The sequence below is a fragment of the Bos indicus genome, chromosome 21 (genome assembly GCF_029378745.1).
Source record: "Bos indicus isolate NIAB-ARS_2022 breed Sahiwal x Tharparkar chromosome 21, NIAB-ARS_B.indTharparkar_mat_pri_1.0, whole genome shotgun sequence".
NCBI lineage: Eukaryota > Metazoa > Chordata > Mammalia > Artiodactyla > Bovidae > Bos > Bos indicus.
The window spans coordinates 68,720,423-68,745,637 of NC_091780.1; the positions used below are offsets into that span (position 1 = coordinate 68,720,423).

At 65.7% G+C, this 25,215-nt stretch overlaps 1 protein-coding gene across 6 annotated transcripts; it reads left to right on the plus strand.

Moving 5' to 3' along the window:
- The first annotated feature begins 744 nt into the window (after nucleotides 1-744).
- On the plus strand, nucleotides 745-23,706 carry ASPG (asparaginase). 6 transcript variants are annotated; one of them, XM_070775836.1, is made up of 16 exons: nucleotides 745-849; nucleotides 6,076-6,184; nucleotides 6,712-6,823; nucleotides 8,714-8,839; nucleotides 9,654-9,737; nucleotides 10,351-10,477; nucleotides 15,236-15,348; nucleotides 16,318-16,500; nucleotides 16,596-16,709; nucleotides 17,216-17,332; nucleotides 17,987-18,082; nucleotides 18,262-18,425; nucleotides 20,729-20,815; nucleotides 22,457-22,556; nucleotides 22,884-22,964; nucleotides 23,409-23,706. In XM_070775836.1, exons 1-16 carry the CDS (start codon nucleotides 768-770, stop codon nucleotides 23,475-23,477), a joined length of 1,764 nt encoding a protein of 587 aa, XP_070631937.1. In that variant the 5' UTR covers nucleotides 745-767; the 3' UTR covers nucleotides 23,478-23,706. The 6 variants fall into 6 exon arrangements, with proteins under 6 accessions (XP_070631937.1, XP_070631938.1, XP_070631939.1 ...); XM_070775837.1 differs by having other exon boundaries at nucleotides 23,452-23,706; XM_070775838.1 differs by lacking the exon at nucleotides 20,729-20,815.
- The last annotated feature ends 1,509 nt before the right edge of the window (nucleotides 23,707-25,215 follow it).

Genomic DNA, 25,215 nt, shown 5'->3' on the forward strand with positions numbered 1-25,215 from the left:
TACACAGACTGACTCCACCTGCGGAGAGTTCTTCCTGATTCTCCCTATCCTCCTCCTCCATCTCCTGGACCAAAAGGCTAGTGTGTGTGTGAGTGTGTGTGTGTGTGTGTGAGTGTGAGTGTGTGTGTGTGTGTTCACACTCCGTTGTGTCTGACTCTTTGCAACCCCCAGGACTGTAGCCCGCCAGACTCCTCTGTCCTCGGGATTTCCCAGGCAAGAATAATGGAGCAGGTTGCCATTTCCTTCTCCAGGGGATCTTCCCAACTCAGGGATGAAACCCATGACTCTGGAGATTCCAGCCTTGGCAGGCAAGTTCTTTACCACCAGCGCCCCCTGGGAAGCTGGGACTGCGAAGGGTGGGCTCTATTTAGCCCTGGAGGGGGTCCCCTCGGGCTTCTGGACAGTGTGAGTGGACCAGCTGGGGTCTCTGCCTGCCCTGCCTTCCAGGGCAGAAGACCCCAGGCATGGTCTACGGTGCTGGGTCGGGGGAGCGCCAGGGCCTGTGGGGAGGACTACCCGCCCTCCGCTCGGGGGTCCTCGGGCGCCACCGTCGGTGAGGCCCATGGCCTTCGTGCCACAAGCTACAGCGACTCAAAACGCCCCGGGCCACTGGGGCCGCTGGGACCTGTCCCCAGTACCTCCCCCTTGGGGGCCTGCCCCGCCACTCCCCTGCGGGGACAGGTACAGGCCCGACCCTGCGGCGAGTGCCCGCCCCCCAGGCCCCGCCCCGCCGGCCCGCCAGTCCCCTCGGAGCCTGGGTGGCGGGCATGGCGCGCGCGGCGGGGCCGGAGCGGCGGCTCCTGGCCGTCTACACCGGCGGCACCATCGGCATGCGGAGCGAGCGCGGCGGTGAGTGGGGCGGGCGCCCGGCTCGGGGTGGGGGGCGAGGTGGGGGTCGTGCTCCCGCCGGCCGGCATTTGACCCGTCCTGACCCCCGCTCCGGTGGGCACCCAGCGCCTCCCCCTCGCTGCCGCCGGCTCCTCTCTGCCCGAGCCTGGGGGGCGTCGCTCCTGTCGGACCCTGTCCCTGCACAGATGGGCTGGTGGGCAGGTGTTCAAGGGCTGTCCGGGCCTCTCACTCCGGACACCAGGGGCTGCAGGGCGACCCCGGCCACTCCCTGCTGTCCCTGGCCGGCCTGCCGGCTCTGGGCAGTGCTCACTGGCACCAGGAGACCTGGCGGAGACCTGGGGGTCGCGTTCCCTCTCCCCTACCCTGGGGCTCTGACAGGATTTGGGTCAGGGAGGGGTGACTGCTGGGCGGGGGAGGGCCTGAGTGGGGGGGCGCCGGGCCTGCATGACCCGGGGGCAGGGGTGCCCCCAGGCCGGGCAGAGCGCCCAGGGAGCCTGCAGGGGTGGGCAGGGCACCGCACTCACCCCTGGAGTGTTGTAGCGTGGCCTCCACGTGGGCCCCGGGTCCTGGCTGTGGGGGTGCTTTCCCTCCAGGAGGGGCCCAGACAGCCCTTCAGCCTCAGCCTGGAACCTTGCCCCGCACTCTGGAGCGGGGGCGCTGGCCCTCTTCCGCCTACGTCCCGCGGGCCCCCTCCCCAGCCCTCGGCTGCTCCCTGTGCCCCCAGGTCCCCCGCGGGCCTCACTCCTGGGGCCGCCCCACCCTGCCCTGGGGTGTCCTCCTACTTGGAGCTCTCCCAGCTCCCCAGGGCCCTCCCCTTCCCTCAGAACCAGCTGTGCCCCGCCACAACCCCCAGGGCCAACAGAGCATCCTCCGTGCCCCCCACCCCCGCCACCACGCAGTTCCCCTGAAGCAGCTACTCAGATGCCACGGGCAACTGCTTCCCGTCCTCTGTCCCTGTTAATGCCTCCCTCCCCAAGCCCCGCCAGTTCACAGATGGTTCCAGGCACCATCTATGCTGGGCCCCAGGGCTCAGACCCCCAGAGAGCCCTGTCCAGGGGGGCTTTCCACATCCCTCCGTACCCTGGGGGTCACTCCTCCTGGGCTGCAGGGCTGGGGCAGAGAGAGGGGAGCGGGCAGGCTCTGCCGGCGTCCTCAGATGGCCCTGACCCATCCAGGTCGCTGCCCAACCCCCCAGGCTTGGCACTTGGCCAGCTGTGATGCCTGTGATCCCATTGAGCTCAGCTCATGGGTGTCGAGGGTCCGGGTTGAAGGGACTAGGGGGACTCTGCCCGTGACCCCATCTGCACTGCGTTCTGTGCCCCCCATCACCGCCCCCGCCACCCGGACGCCCACGGCTCACTCCCACAGGCCCTGCATTTGCCAAAGAGCTGACAAATCCCCTTGTCTGGAAGGGGCTCTAGAAAAATGGAGTGTGGTGGCAGTGACTTCCAGGCAAGCCCGTCTCCCAAGATCCCGCAGGGCAGCGCCCCCGAGCCGGGAAGGAGCTGGTGGGGGAAGAAGGGCAAAGGGGGCGCGTGGAGGACGCAGGCCTGGGGCGTGGGGACCCCGCTCCGAGCCCCGCTGGAGGCCGGGCGCCCAGCTGCTCCAGGCCCTGCCTGCCTGGGGATTCCGGTTGGGTTGCGGGGTCAATAATTAACCCGCCTGGCTCTGCGGGTGCGGGCCACCGGCTCCTGTGGCTGTTTGGATTCTCACTGTTGGGAGCATTTCAAGCGCCTGCTGGTAAACAGTGGCCTGCCAGGCACGCGAGCCCTGCCAAAGGTCAGGATGCTGAGGGGAGGGCAAGGCCGCGGCGGCTGGGGACAGCCCTCACCCTCCCCCTCTCTGAGATCAGAGATGATGTCACTGGTCAAGGGGCATCGTGAACCTGAGATCAGTTGATGAGGCAAGCCCAGGGTCAGCAGCACCCCGGCCGGAGACCCCGACGCCCCGGGCACCCTCTGTGGGCCCGGCTCCTGGCGGGCGGAGCCTCGGGGTCTGCGGGGGCCAGGACGTCCAGGAGGCCACAGGAGGAGGCCAGCCTGATCCTGAGAGGCAGTGCCCACGGCTTCTCCTGCCCTTGGCCTGGACGCCCTTCCCGGAACAGGCTGCCGTGCGCCTGTCCTTGGGGCAGACCGGCCCTTACGGGGGAACCTGTCTGTGGGGCCGCTGCCCGTGACCAGCTCCCCGCCTGTACAGCAGGGAGACGAGGCCCAGTGCGGCTGCTTCTGCTTGCGGAGGGCCTGAAGCTTGGGGGCCCTTGTTAAGAAAAAGAATCTGAATCAGAATTAGATGTGAAAGCAGGTGTTTGCTTACTAGTTGTTTTGTTTTTGCTGCGCTGCGCGGCAGATGGGATCTTAGTCCCCTGACCAGGAATCGAACCTGCGCCCCCTGCGGGGGAAGTCTTAACCTTTGGACAGCCAGGGAAGTCTCCCAACACCCAACCCCCTCCCCGCTTTTTTTTTTTTTTTGGTAACAGGTGTTTACTTCGATTGATGAAGGAAATAATTTCCCGTTCTTAAAAGCCAATAATATTACAAAATCCAAAAATATATTTTTTATTTGTTGACTTCCTGACACTCTCACCGCTGTTTCCCCCACACCTTTGGCTGCTTTGTATGATGATGTGTCCGCAGAGTTTTGCCCCGGGAGAATAGAATGGAAGCAGAGGATGGCCTCCTCTCGGGCCATCCCGCTGGCCCTGGGGTGGGGTGTTCCCAGAAGTCAGGGCCCCCCGCGCCCACCCCCGCCCACTGCTGGCCCTGGAGTGGGATGTTCCCGGAAGTCAGGGCCCCCTCCCTCCCCCGCGCCCACCCCCGCCGAGTCCGCCCGCAATGGCCTGGCCCTGGAGTGGGATGTTCCCGGAAGTCAGGGCCCCCCGCGCCCACCCCCCCGAGTCCGCCAGCAGTGGCCTGGCTCTGGGGTGGTAGTGACCATGCGCACCACCCGCCCCATTCGTGGATCCTCAGATTTCCACGGCCATCCCCAAAGGCCACCCACTGCAGAGGAGCTGGCACAGACAGTGGTGGGGGAGCTTCCTGCACCTGCCCTGACCCGAGACCCCAAACCAGGGCCTCAGACAGCAGGAGGGCCCTCTGGAGACCTCCCCAATCCAGGCCAGCTCTGCTCTATCCTTCCTCCGCCCTCCCCTCTGGGCGTCAAGCCCTCTCACAAGGACGCAGGTGGAGGCCAGGAGCCAGCATCATCTCCTGAACTCACGCCCACAGAGGGTTGTCTCTCGGTCCTGGGGCTCAGGTGGGGACATCCACGGACCATCTTGTCCCCTGCTGCAGGGGGGTAGGCAGCCCTGGGCCTCCCTCAACGCCCAGGTCTGAAGTCGGGGCCTCCCCCCAGCAGCAGGGCCGGTGAGTCCAGAGCTTTGTGCAGCAGCTGCGTGTCCCGGCCAGCCTCCAGCATCTTGGGAGGGTGGCTGGCCGGCGGTCTCACACTGATGTTCCCTGAGCCACGTTGCTTCTGCAGCAAAGTGTATGGAGCCCCCACGGGGGCTTCCTGGGTGGAAGACGGGGTGGCTATTCCAGGTGCCCCTTCCCCAAGGTATCCTTCTCTGGCTGGGGAGACAGCACCCTGAACTCTGAGGCCGTGCTCCCTGCGGGGCTGGCAGGAGCTGGGCCTGGGGTTTAGCAGGTGGACGTGTGGAGAGGGCGCTGGGGCAGGAAGCCCAGCCCAGAGTCTGTGGCTTCTGGCCCCCAAACATTGCTGGTTTGGTTCCCTGGGTTTGTTCAGATTTGTTCCTCGGTGGGCGAGGCCAGGGAAGCCGAGCCCTGCCCCGAGCTGCAGGGTGGGGACCGGGCATCAGTGAGCTGGGGGCGGGGTGGGGGGGCGGGTCTGATGCTGGGCCCACGACCCCAAGGAAAGGAGCGCATGGCCGGACTCACATCTGGGGAGAGATCCTGGCCGCCAGCCTGAGGAGGAGACACATGCCCAAGAAGGGGCTGGGGTGGGTGGGTGGGGTGAGGGTGGGGGGTGCGGGCGGGGCAGCTGTCGGGCTCCGCAGAGGGGAAGAGGCACAGGCCAGGTCAGAGAGATTCAGTGTCAGGACCCACCGGCCGTTGCGGGGTCCCCCAGCCGGGGGTATGGGCTGGGAAGGCTCCTGGTTGTTACTGGCATGAACTTGAGTTCTGCCAGCCGCCGGGTGAGCCTGGACCAGACCTGCTCCAGCACCTCCAGGAAGATCACAACCCCCAACCCCCGAACTCACCCCACACCCCACCTCCAGACTGAGATAATGAAGGGTGCTGTTTAAGCTGCTAAGCTTGGGGCACTTGTTGCACAGCAGCAGGAGGCCGATACACCTGGCAGAGGGCGGAGGCTGGGAGCCAGGTCTCCACCACCGTGCCCGTTGCCCCTGGTCCTGGAGGTCTTAGGCGTTTCAGCCAAAGAAGCTTTTCTGGAGTGGGCGGGGGGCGGGGGGCGTGTTGTCCTTGCTGCTGCGTCCGGGTGTCCAGCACGGCCAGGCATGTGGGCGATGCCCAGCAGAACCTCAGTGAGGAGGACTCAGCCTACCTGCCCCAGGTCGCAGAGCTTGCAGGGAGCAGGATGGGACAAGAGGCCAGGGCCTGGATGCAAATATTCCTTTGGGAGCCTCTGCTGAGGAAGAGGTTTGTTTCCAGGAGACACTTGGGGCTTCTTAGGCTTTTCTTAGGACATGTGCCGTTTCTGCCCAGTGCCTCCTTAGACGCGTGCTTCTGGCCAGGGAAGGAGAAGGGGTAACCTGGGTGAGTGTGGCAAGGGAGCCAGGACCTGGACATCAAGGAGGGCTTCCTGGAGGTGGTGCCCTGTGCCTGGAGGCGGAGCATCTGCAGGGTGAGAAGGGGTGCGGAGCAGAGGCAGAAGCCTGTGTCCTGGGCAGAATGGTGCGGATATTCTGGGAAGTCGGGGAGAGGGGTGCTGTGTGTGTGTGTGTTGTGAGCCTCGCTGGGGCCTTGGGCTCGTCTGGAGGTGGAGGTGTTAGCCAGGACGCGGCCGGAGCCCCTGGCGGACCCCTGGGCTGTCTGGGGGAGAGCGGTGGCCCAGGCTCCGGGCAGTGGTCCGTACTTGCCAGGGCCCTGGGACGGCTGCAGCCTGAGCCCCCAGTCTGACTCCCTCAGGGCCAGAGCTCACCCGCAGCGCCCAGCCCCCGTCCTGCTCGGCGCCTGGCCCCCAGCGAGGAGCAGCTGGGGGGCCCTGGTGGTGGCTGCCAGCCCCTGACCCCCACCCGCCTCCCTGCAGTGCTCGTCCCCGGGAGGGGCCTGGCCGCAGTTCTGAAGATGCTGCCCATGTTCCATGACGAGGAGCACGCCCGGGCCCGCGGCCTCCCCGAGGACACCCTGGTGCTGCCGTGAGTGGGCGCTCCCCTGGGTCCTGGGCACGGACGACAGCCAGCTGTCATGGGGTGGGGGGGTCACCCTGAGCCTGGCCCCTACCAGGCCGGCTTAGCAGGCTGTGGCTTCTTGGGGTGTCCACAGCGAGTTGCTGGAGGGCACAGCCCCGCTTTGGTGGCTTTAGAACTGACTGCAGTCCCCTTTAAAGTCCCTCAGGGGAGGCAGGGGCTGGCCCTGGGGTCCCCCCACCCCCAGAAAGGTCCTGCTTCCCAGGTCAGGGCCCAGCCTGCCCGGTGCTCTTCCCTGCTGGGTGCTGACCCCTCCTGCCAGTGGCCCTGCTCCTGGGGGTGTCCTGGTTCACTTCCTGCCTTGGAGCAGCCCTTCCCGGGGACCATAGTCCTTGTTCCTGCAGCCTCAGGCGGAAGCAGGGGCCGTGGAGGTGCAGGGCCCAAGGCCACGGCCCTGGGTGCCCGACTGGGCGGAGGGAACTGGGCTGCCGATGGAGGGGGTGCTGAGTGAGAGCCTGCCGTCCGCACCCCCTCAGGCCGGCCAGCCCCGACCAGAGGGTCATCTACACAGTGCTGGAGTGCCAGCCCCTCTTTGACTCCAGTGACATGACCATCACCGAGTGGGTGCAGATCGCCCAGACCATCGAGGTGACCAGGGAGTGTGGGGAGGGCTGGGGGGAGGGAGCGGGGGCCTGGCAGTGAAGGTGGGTCTGGGAGGAGGCGCATGGGGGGTCCCACCTCAGCGGTGCAGCCCCACGACCCTCTTTCCTGCACCCTGGAGGGGCGCGTCGAGGCCCACGCCCACCTGTCCGTTGAGGAAGTGGCCCAGGTGGCTCTCAATTTGAAAACGTAGCTTGTCCCAGTCTGTGTCCTGCGCGGAGACGTGAGACACCTCTGCGGACTGACAGCTCCATGCCTGGCCCACTCTGCTCTGTCTGCCCCAAGCCCACCCTGGAGTGCAGTCTTAGTGGGTTTAGGGCTCATGGTTTAGAGCACCGAGCAGACATCTTACCTGCAGAGTGTCCCACCCGCATCAGCTCTCCTCTCCATCCTCCCACCCCACCAGCGCCAGCCCCAGCTACTGCCTCCCGGGGTGGGGGCCCTCCTGGCCCATTTCTTACCTTCCCCCCTTAAGAAACCCTGCTCCCCAGAGAGAGGCTTGTCACTGAGGCACCCTTCCTGGCAGCCGGGGGCTGGCCCCAGGGGCGCCAGGCCTGGCCCCTGTCTCTGGATGTTTGCAGCTGTGTCTGGGGCAGTCTCCCTGGTCTCTGGCCAGCAGCACCCACAGTTGGGGCCTGATGGCTTTTCTGAGCATCTAGGACTGCTGTTCAGTTCAGTTCAGTTCAGTCGTTCAGTCGTGTCCGACTCTTTGTGACCCCATGAACCGCAGCACACCAGGCCTCCCTGTCCTTCACCAACTCCCGGAGTTCACGCAAACCCATGTCCATCAAGTCGGTGATGCCATCCAACCATCTCATCCTCTGTCGTCCCCTTCTCCTCCCGCCTTCAATCTTTTCCAGCATCAGGGTCTTTTCCAATGAGTCAGTTCTTCGCATCAGGTGGGCAAAGTGTTGGAGTTTCAGCTTCAGCATCAGTCCCTGCAGTGAATTTTCAGCACTGATTCCTTTAGGATGAACTGGTTGGACCTCCTTGCAGTCCAAGGGACTCTCAAGAGTCTTTTCCAACCACTGTTCAAAAGCAGCAATTCTTCGTCCTGCTGTCCAGCCACACGCAATTTCCTGGTCTGGCCAGCAGAGGGCGGGCCAGTCCACCACGTGTCTCTGCTCCCATGCAGCTCCGAGCCCCGCCTGGCTTGGTCTCTTGATGGGCTTCAAGAGAGGTCCCGGGGCCCCATGGTTCCGGGTGCTGTGCTCCTCGCAACCACAGCCCAGGCCAACTGCCTCCTGAGGCCTTGGCTGCTCCCACGGAGGTGGTGGCTGGGGGGTGTCCCTGCAGAGCTGGCCTGCGTGCCAGGGGGGCCTTCTGACTCCCTGGAGGGGCTGTGCCCATGCCTGCTGTCCGCACCCTGCCCACCTCCGACATCTCATCTTCCAGTGCGGGCTGTGCCTTGTGTCTGTTGCTTGTGCGCATGGCCTGGCCCTCCCACTGGACCGAGAGGCTGGTGGGCTTCCTCGCCCCACAGCCCCTGCTGCCCTCAGGGGCAGTGGTCATTCAGCAAGGGGCCCTCCGGAGCACTGAGCTGGGCCCGGCACTTTCGTCCAGCTGACGGTGTGCTCAGGAGCCCAGGTCGGGCATTGCTCGGGGAATCTTTCCACCCCGGCATCAACGTGCCTGGAGACCCCCGCCAAGATCTCTCGGGGCCAAGGGGTGTCACTAGGAGACCCCCAGGGGTTCAGGGGAGGAGGCTGTCCTGGAAGAGAGCAGAGCACAGGGCAGGGGCTCCGTTCCCTGTGGGCCTCCCCGGCTGGCAGTGACTGGGGCCCGCCCGCGCGTCCCTGAGTTCCGCCAGCTGTGTGTGGGGGCACCAGCACCTGCTCCCAGGAGCTGGGCCGCCTGAGCTGGCCGCCGCCCCTGCAGAGCCACTACGCGCGGTACGACGGCTTTGTGGTCATCCACGGCACTGACACCATGGCCTTCGCCGCCTCCGTGCTCTCCTTCGTGCTGGAGAACCTGCAGAAAACCGTCATCCTCACCGGGGCCCAGGTACCTCCCCGGGCGCCCGCTGGGCAGAGGCCGCGTGGATCGGGGCCTTCCCAGGCCACAGGGTCATTGAGAGGGCAGGTGGGTCCCTGGCTCCATGCCCGGTCCTGCGGGTCCTGGTGGTTCCGCTTGGCCAGTGCCCAATCAGCGCCGGGCTCCTGCCTGCTGCCAGCCTGCGGCCCTGCTTTGTCTTCTCCTCCCCCCACTCTGGCCCCGGTGGGACGCTCCTGCTATCGCCAGGGCAGATGAGGCGCAGAAGCCGGGCAGCCGGCCCACGTCCACAGGCCCTATGAGCACCCAGGACAGTGGCTCAGCCCAGGGTGGTTCCATTGGAGGCCTTGGGGGCCCCTCCCCAGCCGACCCCTCTGCCCATGCCGTGGCAGTCCAGCCCTTTTCTGCCTTCCTGGTAGATGTGGGGGAGCTGGGTACAGGCCAGCCACTGCTGGGGCACCGGCCCCACAGCAGATCTGGGGCAGGTCTGTGACCCGGTGCTTGGAGGCCCCGCCTGAAGCTGCTTGCCCTCGCCTGCACCTGCGGTCAGCCCCCAGCTCCCCTCTGCCTGCCCGGCCCAGGCACTGGCTTGGGCAGTGTGAGGGCCTGGCCTCGGTGCCCTGGGGGCCAGGGGGCTGGGCTGAGCAGTGACGGGTCCCAGGGCATCGTGTGCTGCCTGAGCCTGGGGACTGGCCAGCACCCGGCAGGGGGCACGGGGGTCTGGGGGGAGCAGAGGGGGCTGGGCCGGGCTGGAGGAGCACGGTCAGCAGGTGCAGCCCCTAGGGGCAGCACCCGCCGGCCTGAGCCTGCCCCAGCCTCTCCCCAGGTGCCCATCCACGCCCTGTGGAATGACGGCCGGGAGAACCTGCTGGGCGCCCTGCTGCTGGCCGGCCAGTACGTGATCCCCGAGGTACCGCCTCCTCCTGTGGGCGGGGCGGGGTCTGGGGTGCAGCGCGGGGTGGGGGCTGGCGCCTGCCCTGGGGGATGCAGGTGAGGGGGCCGGCAGGGCTAAAGCTCCGTGTTTCACCTTGAGCATGAGCTACACCCTCACCATAGAGAAAATGGGAAAGCAGCGGGCAGCGGGAGCCTGTGCCCGCGCCCCACCCCAGACACCTGCGGCTGGCGGCGCGGGGGGCTTTCCTGGGCTCTGCGTGTGTGTGATGTACGTCTATCTAACCTGTCCCGTGCTGAGGACGTGGTGTATGTGTCCATCTACATCACGTACACGTGAACGTGTGTGAGCTTCCGTAGAAACAGGCCATTCGGGGCGTGGTTTTGGGACCCCCTCTGGTGCCTCTGCACCTTGCTCTGCCACAGACACATTTCCCAGACCCTCCCTCACGTCTCAGGGGAGGGGAGGAACCTGGGAGGCGGGCCGCTGTGGGGAGGAGCTTCACGAGTACCATTCAGAGGCCCCGCCCCGGAACAGCTCCAGAGTTGGGTGGGGGTGCCTGGTGGGTGAGGCGAAGCTTGGGGGCGGCCCGGGCTCCCCGTGCTGAGCTGCGGCCCCTCCCGCCCCGCAGGTCTGCCTGTTCTTCCAGAATCAGCTGTTTCGGGGCAACCGGGTGACCAAAGTGGACGCGCGCAGGTTCGCGGCCTTCTGCTCCCCCAACCTGCCGCCTCTGGCCACCGTGGGCGCTGACGTCACGAGTAAGCAAGCAGGGCCCACAGCGGGGCGTCCGCCTGGGGTCGTGTCCTGCCGTAGCTGCTGTGGGGCCTGTGGGCGGCCCTGGGTTGGGGAGCGCAGCCCTCAACTCTGTGGAGAACCCGGGGTGGGGGGCCGCTCAGAATAGGGACATCCCCAGGTCACCCTGGCTCAGAGCCAGGCTGTGTGGGGGCCAGCCTCTTGGGTGCCCCGCCCCAGCCACGGGGCCCCAGGCCCAGGAGTCCCTCAGTGGCCTCGTGGGGACGTGGTTCCAGTGGAGTGACCGCATCCTGGGGACTTTCAGGGGAGTCTCTGCCCCAGCACCCCCTCCTGGGACTGTCTGATGCCTCCAGCTGTGGGTGGGTCCTGAGAACTCCCCCTGAGGCCCCCACGCTTGCCCTGGGGAGGAGAGGATCTCTGCCAGGTGGCTGTGGGCCACAGCGGGTGGGGCGGGGAGACCACTGGGTCAGAACCGCACACCGAGAAGGAAGGGACATGCCGGGAGGGGTTGCGGCCCGAGTCCTGAGTCCATTCCGGGGTCTTAGCCTGCATTTCCCTCCCCCTGCCCACCCACCCTGCTTGTCCGCATGCCCTGGGGGTTGGGGAGGCCCAGAACACGTCTGTGTGTCTGAGGTGTGTGTAGCGTGGCTGGGGTCTGGGGGTCAGGCAGGGGGCACGTGCTTGCTGAGGGGGAGAGTCAGGAAGGCTTCCTGGAGGAGGTGGCGCGTGGGCTAGTGCTGGTGCATGGATCCGCCTCCGGGCTGTGCTGAGTGGTGGCGCTCAGCCCCTCCTGCCTCAGTGCCAACCAGCTGAGGAAGGAAGAATGGGCACGAAGGTGGGGCGGCCGCTGTGCAGGCCTGCCTGCCCCGTGGGGCTGAGTCACTCCTGGTCTGGGGCTCAGAGGGGAGCTTCCGGGACGTGGCCCGCTAAAGGGTGCAGAGGAGTTCACCCTGGATCCTGGGCCTTTGCTGGGGCCACGCCAAGCCCACGCCGGCCTCGAAGCACAGGGCACGCTGGTGCAAGTGGCTGGGTAGGTGAGTGGCTGATGCTGGCCCTGAGGGGTGAGACGTGGACCCCCCACGCCTGTGATCCCGGGAGGAGCGTGTCCTCCGGCCCGGTGCAAGGGTGCCCATGTGGTGTCAAGGGCCCCAGGCCAGTCCCAGTACAGGTGCTGAGAAACGCCAGGCTTTGCCCAGGCCAGGCCCGGTGGAGCCCCTCACTGCTTCCTGCTGCATTTCCCGGCCCTCTGTGAGGCCAGGGCTCAGGAGGGGCTGAGCTGTGCCGGGAGGGGAGCACGGGGTTCTTTCCCCACGCTGGTCCCGACACCCCCCCGCCAAGTGGCCACGGCACATGTGGTCACCCGGGTCTCCAGGAGCCCTAGGTCCTCTCAGAGCAGAAACCCCGGCCCTGAGGAGGGGGAGTCAGGCCTCCAGGCTGTGGCCAGTGGGGCCCCGGTGGCTGCAGGGGACTCGGAACCACCGTCCCCCAGTACACCGGGTTTGGCCGCATCGACCTGAGGCCACGGTCAGGACTGAGCGGGACCCCGCCCGGCCGCGGTGGGCCTCACACCGCCTCCCTTCCCTCTCGGCCCCTCTGCACGTGGGGCAGCGTCCCTCGGTGTTTGGCAGGCCCAAGTGGAAGGACTCGGGGTCCCGTGGGCTCTCAGGGTATGGGCTAGTCGCGTGGTGGGTGTGGGCCCTCTTTGTCTCCGCAAACCCTCCTCTGCAGCCAGAACTCCTGGGCCCGGCCCTAAAGTAAAGGACAGCACTCCCTGCTGCTGCCGCCGCCACCCTTCTTCTGAGCCCCCCCCCCAGCCCCCCCCAACACTCAGCTCCCTCCTCTCCCACCCCCAGCCCCCCCAACACTCAGCTCCCTCCTCTCCCACCCCCAGCCCCCCCAACACTCAGCTCCCTCCTCTCCCACCCCCAGCTCCCCCAACACTCAGCTCCCTCCTCTCCCACCCCCAGCTCCCCCCCACTCCCAGCTCTCTGTGAAAGGGCAGCGTGTCTCTGGAATATTCCTTGGTTTATTATCACCTATTACTTTTGATTTGCAAAGATGGGCACAATAAAGGACAGAAATGGTATGGACCTAACAGAAGCAGAAGATATTAAGAGGTGGCAAGAATACACAGAAGAACTCTACACGACCCAGATAATCACGATGGTGTGATCGTCCACCTAGAGCCAGACATCCTGGAAGGTGAAGTCAAGTGGGCCTTAGGAAGCATCACTATGAACAAAGCTAGTGGAGGTGATGGCATTCCAGTTGAGCTATTTCAAATCCTAAAAGATGATGATGTTAAAATGTTACACTCAATATGTTAGCAATTTTGGAAAATTCAGCAGTGGCCACAGGACTGGAAAAGGTCAGTTTTCATTCCAATCCCAAAGAAAAGCAATGCCAAAGAATGATCAAACTACCGCACAATTGCACTCATCTCACACGCTAGCAAAGTAATGCTCAAAATTCTCCAAGTCAGCCTTCAACAGTACATGAACCAAGAACTTTCACAGGTTCAAGCTGGATTTAGAAAAGGCAGAGGAACTAGAGATCAAATTGCCAACATCTGGTGGATCATTGAAAAGGTAAGAGAGTTCCAGAAAAACATCTACTTCTGCTTTATTGACTATGCTGAAGCCTTTGACTGTGTGGGTCACAATAAACTGTGGAAAATTCTGAAAGAGATGGGAATACCAGAACACCTGACCTGCCTCTTGAGAAATCTGTATGCAGGTCAAGAAGCAACAGAACCGGACATGGAACAACGGACTGGTTGTTCCCCATTGGTTCCAAGTGGGGAAAGGAGTTCGTCAAGGCTGTCTATTGTCACCCTGCTTATTTAACTTCTATGCAGAGCACATCATGTGAAATGCTTATTTAACTTCTATGCAGAGTACATCATGTGAAATGCTGGGCTGGCTGAAGCACAGGCTGGAATCAAGATTGCCGGGAGAAATATCAATAACCTCAGATATGCAGATGACACCACCCTTATGGCAGAGATTGAAGAGGAACTAAAGAGCCTCTTGAAGAAAGTGAAAGAGGAGAGTGAAAAAGCTGGCTTAAAACTCAACATTCAAAAAACAAGGATCATGGCATCCAGTCCCAATCCCTCCATGGCAAATAGATGGCGAAACAATGGAAACAGTGACAGACTTTATTTTGGGGGGCTCCAAAATCACTGCAGATGGTGACTGCAGCCATGAAATTAAAAGATGCTTGCTCCTTGGAAGGAAAGTTATGACCAACCTAGGTAACATATTAAAAAGCAGAGACATTACTTTGCCAACAAAGGTCCATCTAGTCAAAGCTATGGTTTTTCCAGTAGTCATATATGGGTTGGAGAGTTGGACTATAAAGAAAGCTGAGCACCGATGAATTGATGCTTTCGAGCTGTGGTGTTGGGAGAAGACTCTTGAGGGTCCCTTGGACTGCAAGGAGACCCAACCAGTCCATCCTAAAGGAAATCAGTCCTGAATGTTCATTGGAAGCACTGATACTGAAGCTGAAACTCCAATACTTCGGCCACCTGAAGCGAAGAACCGACTCATTGGGAAAGACCCTGATGCTGGGAAAGACTGAAGGCGGGAGGAGAAGGGGACGACAGAGGATGAGATGGTTGGATGGCATCACCGACTCGATGGACACGAGTTTGAGCAAATCCGGGAGTAGTTGGTGATGGACAGGGAGGCCTGGCGTGCTGCAGTCTATGGGGTGGCAAAGAGTCGGACACGACTGAGCGACTGAACTGACTGAGCATTCCTCTGGTGGAAACAGCAGGAGGCAGGCAGGCTTACACCTGCCACAGGACGGGCTGTTGGAGGAGCCCTGGTGGGGGTCCTGGAGCCCCTATTCCCCTCTGAGTTCTGCACCTGACTCTGGGCAGCCTCTCAAGCCCCTTCCCGCTCTGGGCCTGGTTTCCCTGGGCTGGATGAAGGGGTCTCCTTGGCACCTGCTTCCTCCACAGCCTCTCGAGGGGTCTTGGCACCCACCCTCTGCCTGCTTGAGGGGCCAAGAGGATGGATGGGACTCGGGCTCAATGCCATGCTCCTGAGGGTCAGAGGCCAGGCCTGCTGCCCAGACCTCCGCCCCTGTGCCCCGCCCGTGGGCGCAGCAGGAGGGCGGGGCGGCTCCGGCGATGTGGCCCCTACAGAGCTGCCGTCTCTAGGTCCATGGCGAGCCTGAAGGCCTGGGGGTTCTCTGGGTGGCGGGCACTGACCCCCAGGCACTGCTGCTCCACTCTCCTCGGGGCTCAGGAGCCGGAAACCTGCCCTGGGTGTGGGGAGCGGGCCGGGCTCAGGTTACTCCTGAGACTTTGGGGTGAATGAGATGGAGGTTTCCCCAGAGGTTTGGGATCCTGAAGACTCACTCGTTCATTCATGGACCTGCTGGGCTCCGGGCCCAGCGGGCGCCCTGCAAGGGGCCCGTGAGTTTGGCTGGTCAGAGGCTGCTGCCCAGACTGCTCGTGGGACCTGGGACCCCGGATCCTGGGGCCCCGCGCCCTGCCCGCTTGCCATTGCAGCAGCCGTGCCCTCGTCTGGGAGGCCCTACCCCCGAGCCACCCCCCCAACTCCCCTGCAGGGTCCTCCTGCCCCCTGGATCCCATCCCATCCCTGGGCTGGCTCAGGCTGGGTTGCGCCCATTGGCTGAGCGAGCTGAAGGGGGGCAGGGGAGGGGGCTTCAGAGGCGCCCGGGGGAGGCGGGGCCTGGCTGTGGCCCCAGATAGCCTAATTCTACTCTTGGTCCGTCTGTCCCCGCAGTCAGCCAGGAGCTGGTGCGCAGAGTCCGCGGGCAGGGCCGGCTGGTGGTGCACAGCAGCATGGAGCGGAACGTGGGCCTGCTGCGCCTCTACCCCGGGATCCCCGCCTCCCTGGTAGGGACCCCGCCTCCCTGGTGGCACCCCAGCGCTTCACTCCATGGGGGCTATTGGGCCGTCAGGGCAGGAACAGCATCGTCCAGCAGTGGGCCCCAGACTCCAGTCTGCTGGTTCCTGGGAGCTGCCAGGAATAGGTGAACTTTTACCTTTGGCTTCTACCTGGAGAGGAGGCGGGAGCTGATGGTGGTTCTGATGAGGGCTGAAGGCTCTGGGAAGACCCTTCAGAGTCCCTTGGACAGCAAGGAGATCCAACCAGTACATCCTCAAGGAAATCAGTTCTGAATATTCATTGGAAGGACTGCTGCTGAAGCTGAAACTCCAATATCTTGGCCACCTGATGTGAAGAGCTGACTCATTGGAAAAGGCCCTGATGCTGGGAAAGATTGAAGGCGGGAGGAGACGGGGACGATAGAGGATGAGATAGCTGAATGGCATCACTGACTCGATGGACATGAGTTTGAACAAGCTCCAGGAGTTGGTGAAGGACTGGGAGGCCTGGTGTGCTGCAGTCCATGGGGTCGCAAAGAATCGGACATGATTGAGCGACTGGGCTGAACTGAAGGCTCTGATGGGGACACAGCCAGGGGGCTGGACCCTTAGCACAGGCCAACAGCTCAGCCTCAGCGTGCCCTGAGCTCAGTGTGTCCAGCTGCAGCGCCCGTCCCCGCCCGCCGGCTTGCTGGGAGCATCACCTGTCGTGTGTCAGAGCTTCGGGCCGGATGGAGGGCCAGGAGGGCGGTGGGTGGCCCAGCTGGGGTGGGATCCCTGCCCTCGTTGGGGCCCTTGACGGCCCCTTCTCATGTCCGGCCGGCTCCCTGTGACCTCTGACCTGTCTCCACAGTGTTCATGGCCCTAATGCTCAGGAGGGGACGGGGGTCACTCAGGGAAGATGTGAAGGGGAGCGAGGTGGACAGCCCCCGCTGCCCGTGTTTGGTGGAAGCGAGTCCCCGCCTCCCGCCCCCACAGGTCCGGGCCTTCCTGCAGCCCCCCATGAAGGGCATGGTCATGGAGACCTTCGGCTCCGGGAACGGGCCCACCAAGCCCGACCTGCTTCAGGAGCTGCGGGCGGCGGCCGAGCGTGGCCTGATCATCGTCAACTGCACCCACTGCCTCCAGGGTGCCGTCACCTCCGACTACGGAGCCGGCATGGTGGGCGCAGGGGGTGCCAGGGCCTGGGGCGGGGGCAGGGGCGAGCCCTGGCCACCCGCCTCCTTCACGGTCCACCCGCACCCCCGCCCCTCCAGGCCTTGAGCGGCTCTGGGACCGTGTCAGGCTTCGACATGACGTCTGAGGCAGCACTGGCCAAGCTGTCCTATGTGCTGGGCCTGCCGGGGCTGAGCCTGGATGGCAGGAAGGAGGTGTGTGTGCCTCCAGCGGGGACCGCGCCCCTCGGCTCGAGTGTGGTGGGTGGGCCCAGCCCGGGGAGTATGTGCCTGGGCTTTGCGGGGGGCTGGAAGTGGCCTCCCCGTCACCTCCCCCAAGCCCCACACCGCCCCACACTCTCTTGGGGAGCCCCACACCCCACACTCTTTCTTGGGGAGCCCCAGGTCCGCCCTGCTTTCAGGGTATCCCCACCCCAGTGCTTCCCCGGCTGGCCCCTCCGGCTGGGCAGAGGCCACCAGGGCCCAGGGAGACCCTAAGCTGGAGGCTGGAGGGTGGGCTGAGCTGCTGTGGGGACCTGGCTGGGTCAGGCTCTGGGCCCCAGGACGGAGCCTGATGGAGGCATTTCAGGTCTGGGGGCACCCTCTGCTGGGGGCTGGGGGTGCCTGGCCCGCCTGGTGGGTCTGGACTGCTGGGTCCAGGCTCTGGTGAGCTGCCCGGCTCTTTCTGTGTGTATCCCCCTTCCCCGCCCCATGTGCCCCAGCTGCTGGCCAGGGACCTGCGTGGGGAGATGACGCCGCCCACTGTGGACGAGCCCCGGCCCTCTCTGCGGGGTGGTGTGCTGGGGCGCGGGGTCGCCCAGCTCCTCAGTCTGAGACAGGTGCAGCGTGGGTAGGGGCCCCGGGGGACGGGAGTGGAACAACCCCAGGCACAGCCTGCTTCTGAGCCAAGGGCGGGGGGCAGGCAGGGCTCAGGGCAGCAGCCAGGGAGGCTGGCAGGGATTCGCCGGCGGGCATCCAGAGGGGTCTGGAAGGGGCTGGGTGGTCCAGAGGGGCGCTTGCAGCGTGTACGCAGCGTGCAGACCATGGCGCTCACCTGGTGGAACAGCCCAGGGCCGGCAGGGTCAGCTGGGGCGAGAGGGCGGTCTGCTCCAAGGTCTCCCCAGAGGAGGGGCCAGACCGGGGCCCCTTCCCTTCTCCGCCAGGGTGCCTGGGCCTGGGAAGGAGCTGAGGGCTGGCTTTTGGGCCTGGGTTGTGGGACTCAAGCTGAGCCAGGCTCCCGGCGGTGACTGGGACCTCCTGGTGACCCCCCTCACCGCCCTGCCTCTGGGCAAAGTGTACAGACCCGGTACGGGGGCGCCGCATCTGGTTGCTGCCCCGGGGCCCACCGTGGGCCTCAGTGTCCCCCCTGTGGAGTGAGCGTGGGGACAGGACTGTCCGGGAGGGCGGTGGGGGAATGGGCAGCAGCCACGTGTGTACGGCGGGGGCCTCGGGGAGGGGGCAGGGGTCCGAGGTGCTGCTGCCTGCCTCTGCAGGAGGCCGATGAGGTGTGGGACGCCCTGGTGCCCAGCCTGGCCTGTGCCGCGGCCTACGTGGGTGACCTGGAGGCCCTGCAGGTGCTGGTAGAGCTGGTGAGTCTCTCATCCACCCTTGGGGACCAGCCTGGCCACACAGGGCCCGGGGGTGGGCTGGATCTCCTTTCCCGGGGTCTGCTCCCCTTACTGCAGTCGACGGGGCCTCGTGGCTCTGCTGGGATGTCCCTTCCCCGTGGCCTTTCCTCGGTGGGTGACGGGCCCCTATGTCCCCCCAGGGCAGTGACCGGAGCCTGGAGGACTTCAGTGGCCAAACCCCACTGCATGCGGCCGCCCGGGCTGGCCAGGCTGGGGCCGTCACCATGCTGCTGCAGAGAGGGCTGGACGTGAACGCCCGGGACAAGGGCGGCCTCAGCCCCCTGCTGCTGGCCGTGGGGGGCAGGTATTTGACGGCGGGCACTGTGGTGGGGGTGCAGGCACGGGCGCTGCCCGGGGCCTGGCCTGGACAGAGCTGCCTCCGGGGGGCCTTCGGTGTGCCCGTGGTCACATGGCTTCCCCAGGCAGAGCCGGGGGGCACCGAAGACACCTGCTTCCCGGAGCCTCACCCCTTCCGGCCTGGGCCCTCGGTACCAACAGTGACCCTGCCAGTCGTGGGCAGGGCCCAGACTGGGAGGACTCCTCGGGGCAGGGTGGTTAGGGAGGGCTTCCTGGAGGTGACTTCTGAGCTGAGCACTCCAGGTCCAGCAAGACCCTGGCAGGGAATTTCTAACAAGAAAAGCAGAAGAGGCCTCGTGTGTTCCCTGCACCCTCTGCCTGAAGGGCTGGCACAAGGGCGAAGGGGGAAGCCCTCCGCCCAGCACTGGGGCGAAGCAGGCTGCAGAGCAGCTTGCATAGTGCCAGGTGGGCAGGGTGGGCACAGGTGCCCTAGGGAGTGAACTCAGCATGCCTGATATTCGGGGGGTGGTCCCCCAAGCTGGCCCTGTCTGACAAACCCTGGCTTTTTAAGGCAGGTCCCCAACCTGAGTGTTTCTGGGGAGGTTTCCCACCTCCCCTCCACAGGTAGAGACTTGCCGAGCCGAGTCCTTACTGAGGCCCTGGCGCCCTGAGCAGTGGGTTTGGGCACTTGATGCCCAGTTCCTTCTGAGGGTCAGAGGGCACCAAGGCCAGAGGCCAGGGCCACCCGGAGGGGTCACACGTGCTGCGGGATGGCCCCTGGCAGGGCTGGTTGTGTGAGGATTGGCACGAGCTGGAGGTCACCCCTCAGGAGCCAGGGCCTTGGGCACTGAGCCCAGCCCATGGGGCAGGCAGGGGCCAGCATGAGGGCGGAGGTGTGGGCATCCGGCTGGCGGACACACGTCCTGTGTCCTCTGCTGGGGTGGGGGTCTCCTCCCCTCCGCCCAGGCCCTCCTGGCCTCTCTCCGAGGGTCAGCCTCACCTGCTCTGCTGGCCCATGGGGACTCGCAGCGGCCGGGCACGTGGGGGGCCTGGAGGCCGCCTGGCCTCTCCCTCTAGGGGCTTAGGTCCCTCAGAGGCCGGGCAGTGCTGCCCTGCCCTCCCCTCCCTCTGTCCAGCCGCCCAGAGCTGTCACGCACATGATGCTGAACGCCTGTGTGAGTGTGCGTCTGGGAACTTTCCTTCCCGGCGTCTTTGCTGTTGAGTCGCTCAGTCGTGCCCGACTCTTGGCGACCCCATGGACTGCATGCCCGCCTTCCCTGTCCTTCACCCCCATCCTGCTTAGTCTGCCCCTGCTGATAGCTGAGCTCTGTGTGGCGTCTGTGGCAGGCCCCGCGCCCCTCCCCAGGGGCTCTCAGCCTGTGGGAACCCGGCTTGTTGCTGGGGATTTTCTGAGTCTCATGGAGACTCCAAGCCACCAACCTCTTCAGGTTGGCCCTGGGCTGGGGCGCCTTGTAGCAGCCCCCGCTTCCTGGGGGCATCAAAGGTTCTCAGAACAGGCCTGGCAGTGGGCAGAGGGGTGGGGTGCCTGTGGGGTGTGCCCGCGGCACCCAGGCCAGGCTGATTTGGCTGCAGACTCCAGGCTGCCCGTCCTGGGGTGTGGGTGGGTAGTGCGGTGAGCTCACCCCATCGTGGCCCCACCCCCTCGTCCCGGCCGCTGTCACAACACCTCCCCCACTTCCCAAACCGGTCTCACCCCCAAGAGGGCCCTGCTGTGCCCTGGGGTGGGGGGTGGCCCCACCCTGGAAGGTTCTGGGCTGGAGGGGGGGTGCCAAGCCTGTGGGACTCCCCCTCCTCCCCAGGATCCCCAGAAGTGGGGTGACTGCAGTTGATGGTCCTCCCCCGGCCCCGGCTCTCTGTTCTCCTGCCTCACTGAGCTTCACCCCCACCCTGCGAGCCCCATGGAGGCTCACCCCGCACGCGGGGCTCAGGCTAGGTGCCCCTGGACGCCTGCAGTCATCTGGGCCCCGCTGCGGGCCAGCCTGTCCCCGCGTTCTCTGTTGGTATCTCCTCACCACCCCACCCTCAAGGGCAGAGCGCGGGCCCAGTGGACTCAGTCTCTGCAGACTCCCCGAGCGTGTGCGAGCTCCACAGGGCGGTCTCCCAGGCTGGGCCTTCCCGGTACCCACAGCCGTGCCCTCGGGTGGGCCTGGGCCTTGAGCTGCTCGGCCTGGGCTGAGCCCCAGCGTGGTTCTGAGTGCGTCCCGTGAGGGTGGGCTCCCGGTCCTGGCCTGCTGGCATCTGGCAGATGCTGCCTTGGGCAGGCGGTCACCCCGCTGTTTCTCACGGCAGGCATAGGGATGTCATTGGGCTGCTGCGGGCAGCTGGGGCCTGCCTGTCCCCCCAGGAGCTGGAGGACTCGGGGACGGAGCTGTGCCGGTGAGGCTCGCAGGCGCACCTGTGCTTCCTGGGACGTGATGGGGCCTGGGGCTCCGAGGTGGAAACCAAGCACTGGGGAGGGATGGCGGGCTTGGAGGGGGAGCTTCACACGGGGAGAGCCCGCCCTGCCCTCCGTCTGCACCAGCTGGGCCCTTGGAGCCCTTGGGGGTAGGGGGTGGGCAGGCGGCAGCCCAAGGTCCTCTGCCCCCCAGGCCCTCCCTGTGGGGTGGCCTCCCCAGTGCCCACCAGCTCCTCCCACGTCCAGCCTGGGGTGCGGCGGGCCAGGCCGGAGGCCTCTAGGTAGGGAGGAAGCAAGGAGGGTCTTGGGGAAAAGGAGGTGGAGGCAGGAGAGGCCGGAGCACCAGCAGAAGCCAGGTCGGGAGGCTGGGAGCGGCACTGAAGTCAGAGCCCCCAGGGTGGGTGACCAGGGTTGCGTCTCAGGCTGAGTAGGTGGTTGGTGGAGGGTGGCTGCCTGCTCACCAGGACGAGGACCTGAAGCTCTGGCCCCCTGGGTCCCTGCAAGCCAGCCTCTCCCCAGCCCCCCTGCCTTGGTTCCAGCGAGGTCTCACCCAGCCCAGGGGGTCCCCATCCTGTACAGAGTGGGGTGCACAGACCCCACGGGTCCCCAGTCTCGGCCCCTCCCCCCTGGAGTTCAGTGTCCCCGAGTGGATGGATCCTGCTGACTTTTCAGCGATGACAGGGCTGGGGGGAGGGGGGTGTGACCTGCGGTGACGGGACCCAGGCAGGAAGGGCTTGGCTCTGGAGGGACTCCTGGGTTGACCCGGCTCAGGTGGGCCTTGACGACTCCTCAATTGACAGCCGGGGAGGCAGGTGGAGGGGCAGGGACAGGTCCCATGGGAGCAGATCATCCAACCTGAGCTGCTTGGCTGGCTTGAGGGGGCCCTTGACCAGCTCCCCAAGAAGCAACTGTGTGGGAACCAGTGCGAGAGGCCTGGGGCCAGGTCCGAGGGCTGCTGGCGGTGCGTCAGCGTGATTCACCTTAGAGACGACCCCGTGCCCTGTGGGGGAGCGCTGCTGCTGTGGGCTCCTGACTCAGAGGAAGTACTGGGGGTCGGCCCTGCCCTCCCCGCAGCCAGCTGGCACCCCTGGCGTGGCCCCCTCCCCGTGGCTCCCGGTCCTAGGCTGGGGGGGTGGTGCCTCTGAGAGCAGGGGGAAGGGAGAGGGCCGCCCCTCGGTGCCCCCACCTCTCCAGGGCAGGCAGGCCCAGATCCGCTCCTGGCCAGCCCGCTGGTCCAGAGCCCCCCACCCCGGGCCCCCATGTGACGCTCTTTCCACCACTGGGCTGCCTCTGACTTTCCTCCCGCCCCCACAGGCCCCGCCCGGGGAGAGCTATGTTGTGAAAGATGAAACTGGCAGGCGGTGCTCAGCGTGTGTGCACGTGCACCCGTGTGTGTGTGTGTGTGTGTGTGTGTGTGTGTGTGTGTGTGTGTGTACCCTCGACCTGAGTCACAGCCACCCCCACAGGTGTAGACACCAGAGTCCAGGCTGCTGGCCGGCCCCGGGGACCCTGGTCACTGCTGGGTCAGCTGTTCAGGGCTGGCTTTGCAAGAGAGCCGGTGGGCAGGTGGCCGGGCACCCAGGAGTCCGCAACGGCTCCCCCTCCTCCCCTCCCCCTCCCAGGCTGGCGTCCAGGGCAGACTGCGAGGGCCTGCGGGCGTGGGGGCAGGCAGGGGCCGACCTGAGGCAGCCCGGGTATGATGGGCGCAGCGCGCTGCACGTCGTGAGTGCCCCCGGTGCCCTCTCTGGGACCACCTCCTCCAGGAAGCCCTCCCTGACTGCGCCACCGGCTCCCCCTTCCCAAAATGCCCAACCCCTGCCCTCCTTGCAGAGGCATTCCGTATGCGGGAACCGTGGGTTGGGGAGGGGGCTATCCCTTCTCTTGTCCCAGGCCCCCCCCACCCACCAGGGTCCAGAGCTGTGGGAACAAGGAGGGGTGGAGGAGACACGGGGTCCTCGATGCATGGGTGGGAGCCCCCCCGGTGCAGGGGTGTTCAGGACCAGCCTGCTGGTCCACCCGCCTGAGGCAGCCCCCCAACACACCCCACAGGCAGAGGTAGCTGGGAACCTGGAAGTGGTGGCCCTCCTGCAGAACCTTCGGGGTGGGGCTGGTGACCAGGCTCCAGGCCCAGTAAGTCCCCTACTCGCTGTGGTCAGGTGCTGGTGGGGACGGTGTCCTGGGGGCAGGGCTCACCCTATGAGGGGAGCTGCAGTCTCTGGACGGAGGGCTTCCCAGAGGGATGGCCAAGCTCAGACCCACACTCCATCCGGCCAGGCCACCCCACAGGGCAGCTGGCCACAGCCCTGGAGGCCCGGCCATGGCCAGGAATCTCCCAAGCCTGGAGGGACCCTGCTGGGCCCGTCCTGCCCAACCTGCACCCGCCCGGACCCCAGCACCCACTGGGCCGGGTGGACGGCGCTCCCGGCTGGCTCCCTGCCCCCACCCCATCAGCTGGCCTACTGGAAGATTCTCCCTCTGGTTGGCTTTGCTCAGGTCCTTGGGTCCCTCCCTCGTGAAAGGCTGGGCCCCACTGACAGGTGCCCAGGCTTGTCTGTCTGCCCTGCCCCCATGCAGTACCTGGGCCTCCACTCCTTCTCCAGAGACCTACCTTTTCCAGGAAGTGCTGCCTGGTGTCTAACCTGAAGCTCTCCTGCTGCGGCGTGAGCTGTTCCTTCCTGTTGAGACCTGCTGGAGGGACGGAGCCACCCGGCACCCCCGGCCCTGACCCCATGCTGTACACCCCCAGCCTCTGCCCCCCGCCCCCCACCCTGCTGTGGAAACTGCTTCCCATTCTGTGTCCAGGACACAGCCTGAAGGACGTCGTTGGGGAGAGTGGCCATAAAGTCCTTCTGAGGACCGTTCTCCCCCACCAGCCTGGCTCCAGTGGGTCTGTCTGGTCCCGGGACCGTGGGGTTTTGTGTGGGGTGTCAGGCCTCAGGCTCTGCGTCAAAGGGCAGTGTTTTCGGCACCCTGGGGTGAGGGAACCACTGCCAATCCTGCCCGAGGAGGTGGCAGGGTGAGCGAGTATTGGGCCCCCACGAGGGGTGGGCAGGCCAGGCCCTCTGGCCCACACAGCCTCTGCCCCAGGCCCTCCCCTCCCAGTCCTCGTCTGGGAGCTTGGGGTCACCCCTACAGGCACACCCCACCCACGTCCGCTCTGCCAAGCACACCACACAGAGACTATCTCTCTGGTCCTCCCCGGCCCTCCTGTCTGGCTTTCACGGGGGCTTCTGCCGCCCACGGGCCCCTTGGCTGCGCTCACTCCAGGCCCACCCCAGGGAGGCAGAGAGGGCGGCCTGCGCCGGTCCTCGCTGTGACAGCCTGGGTGGGAGGCAGCTCCAAGCCTGTGGGCCAGGCGGGGCAGGCCACGGTGGGGTGCGGCTCTCCGAGGCCCGGCCAGGGCTGAAGTCAGGTGTCTGGACCCCAGGCCTCCTCTCTGGCCCTCGGTCTGGTGGGACAAGGATGCACCCTTGATCCTGGGCCGGCCCAAGGTCTCACTTCCCCATTCCAGCCCCTGAGCCCCTCCTGCTGAGCCTGAGGAACCATGGAGGCCACCCCTGGCCCGCTCTAAGCACCCACATTGTCTGTGTGGGCCCTGGGCTAGGGGCTCAGGAAGCCGCTGAGCCCAGCCCGTGGTCATGTGCTCTGTAGTTTTGGGGTAAAAGTGTGACCCCAAAGGGCTTTCCCTTGGCACCCACCACGCAGCCTTCTCTCGGTGGGGCCGGGCTGGGGGCGGCTCCACCCGCACCCCCAGGCTTCTCAGCCCGGTTCCCAGGCCCGGGCTGGCACCACGGCTGGCACCATTCCAGATCTCGCCCAGACACGGGTGTGCCTGAGCCTTGCACAACCAGGTGACACCACATGGGGAGTGTGGTGGGGCCGGGGAGCCTCTGCCCCACACTTGGCGAAGGCCGGGGGCGGGGCTTCGGGGGGCTTGGGGGGCCCTGCAGTGGCCCGGGGGCTGGAACCCCCAGAAGGCTGGGGGTGGGCAGCAGGACCACTGCACAAGAGCTTGGAGGCCCCCTTCCATGTCCCAGGGCTGGTGGCGCCCGGCACACAGCCGCTTTGACTGCTTCCAAGGGGATGGGAACAGCTCAGAGCCTTTGCTTCTCCCAGGCCCCGAGGAGCTGGGCTGTGAGAGCTGTGGTTGGATCCCCTGGTGCCTCGGTCCCTGAGCGGGAGCCGCCCTGCCCCCTAGAAATGCCCACGGAGCCTGGGGCCCCAGGGGGAGCCGCTGCGCGGGCTTCTCGACAGGTGGGTCACTGAGGGCCGGGGAGAGGCTTCCGCCTGCTGGGAGGCTGCCCACCGCTCTGCACTCCCGGTCCTGTGGGACGAGGGGGTTGCCCTGAGGGTCACCTGCCTGGGGGCACTGGCCCACCTT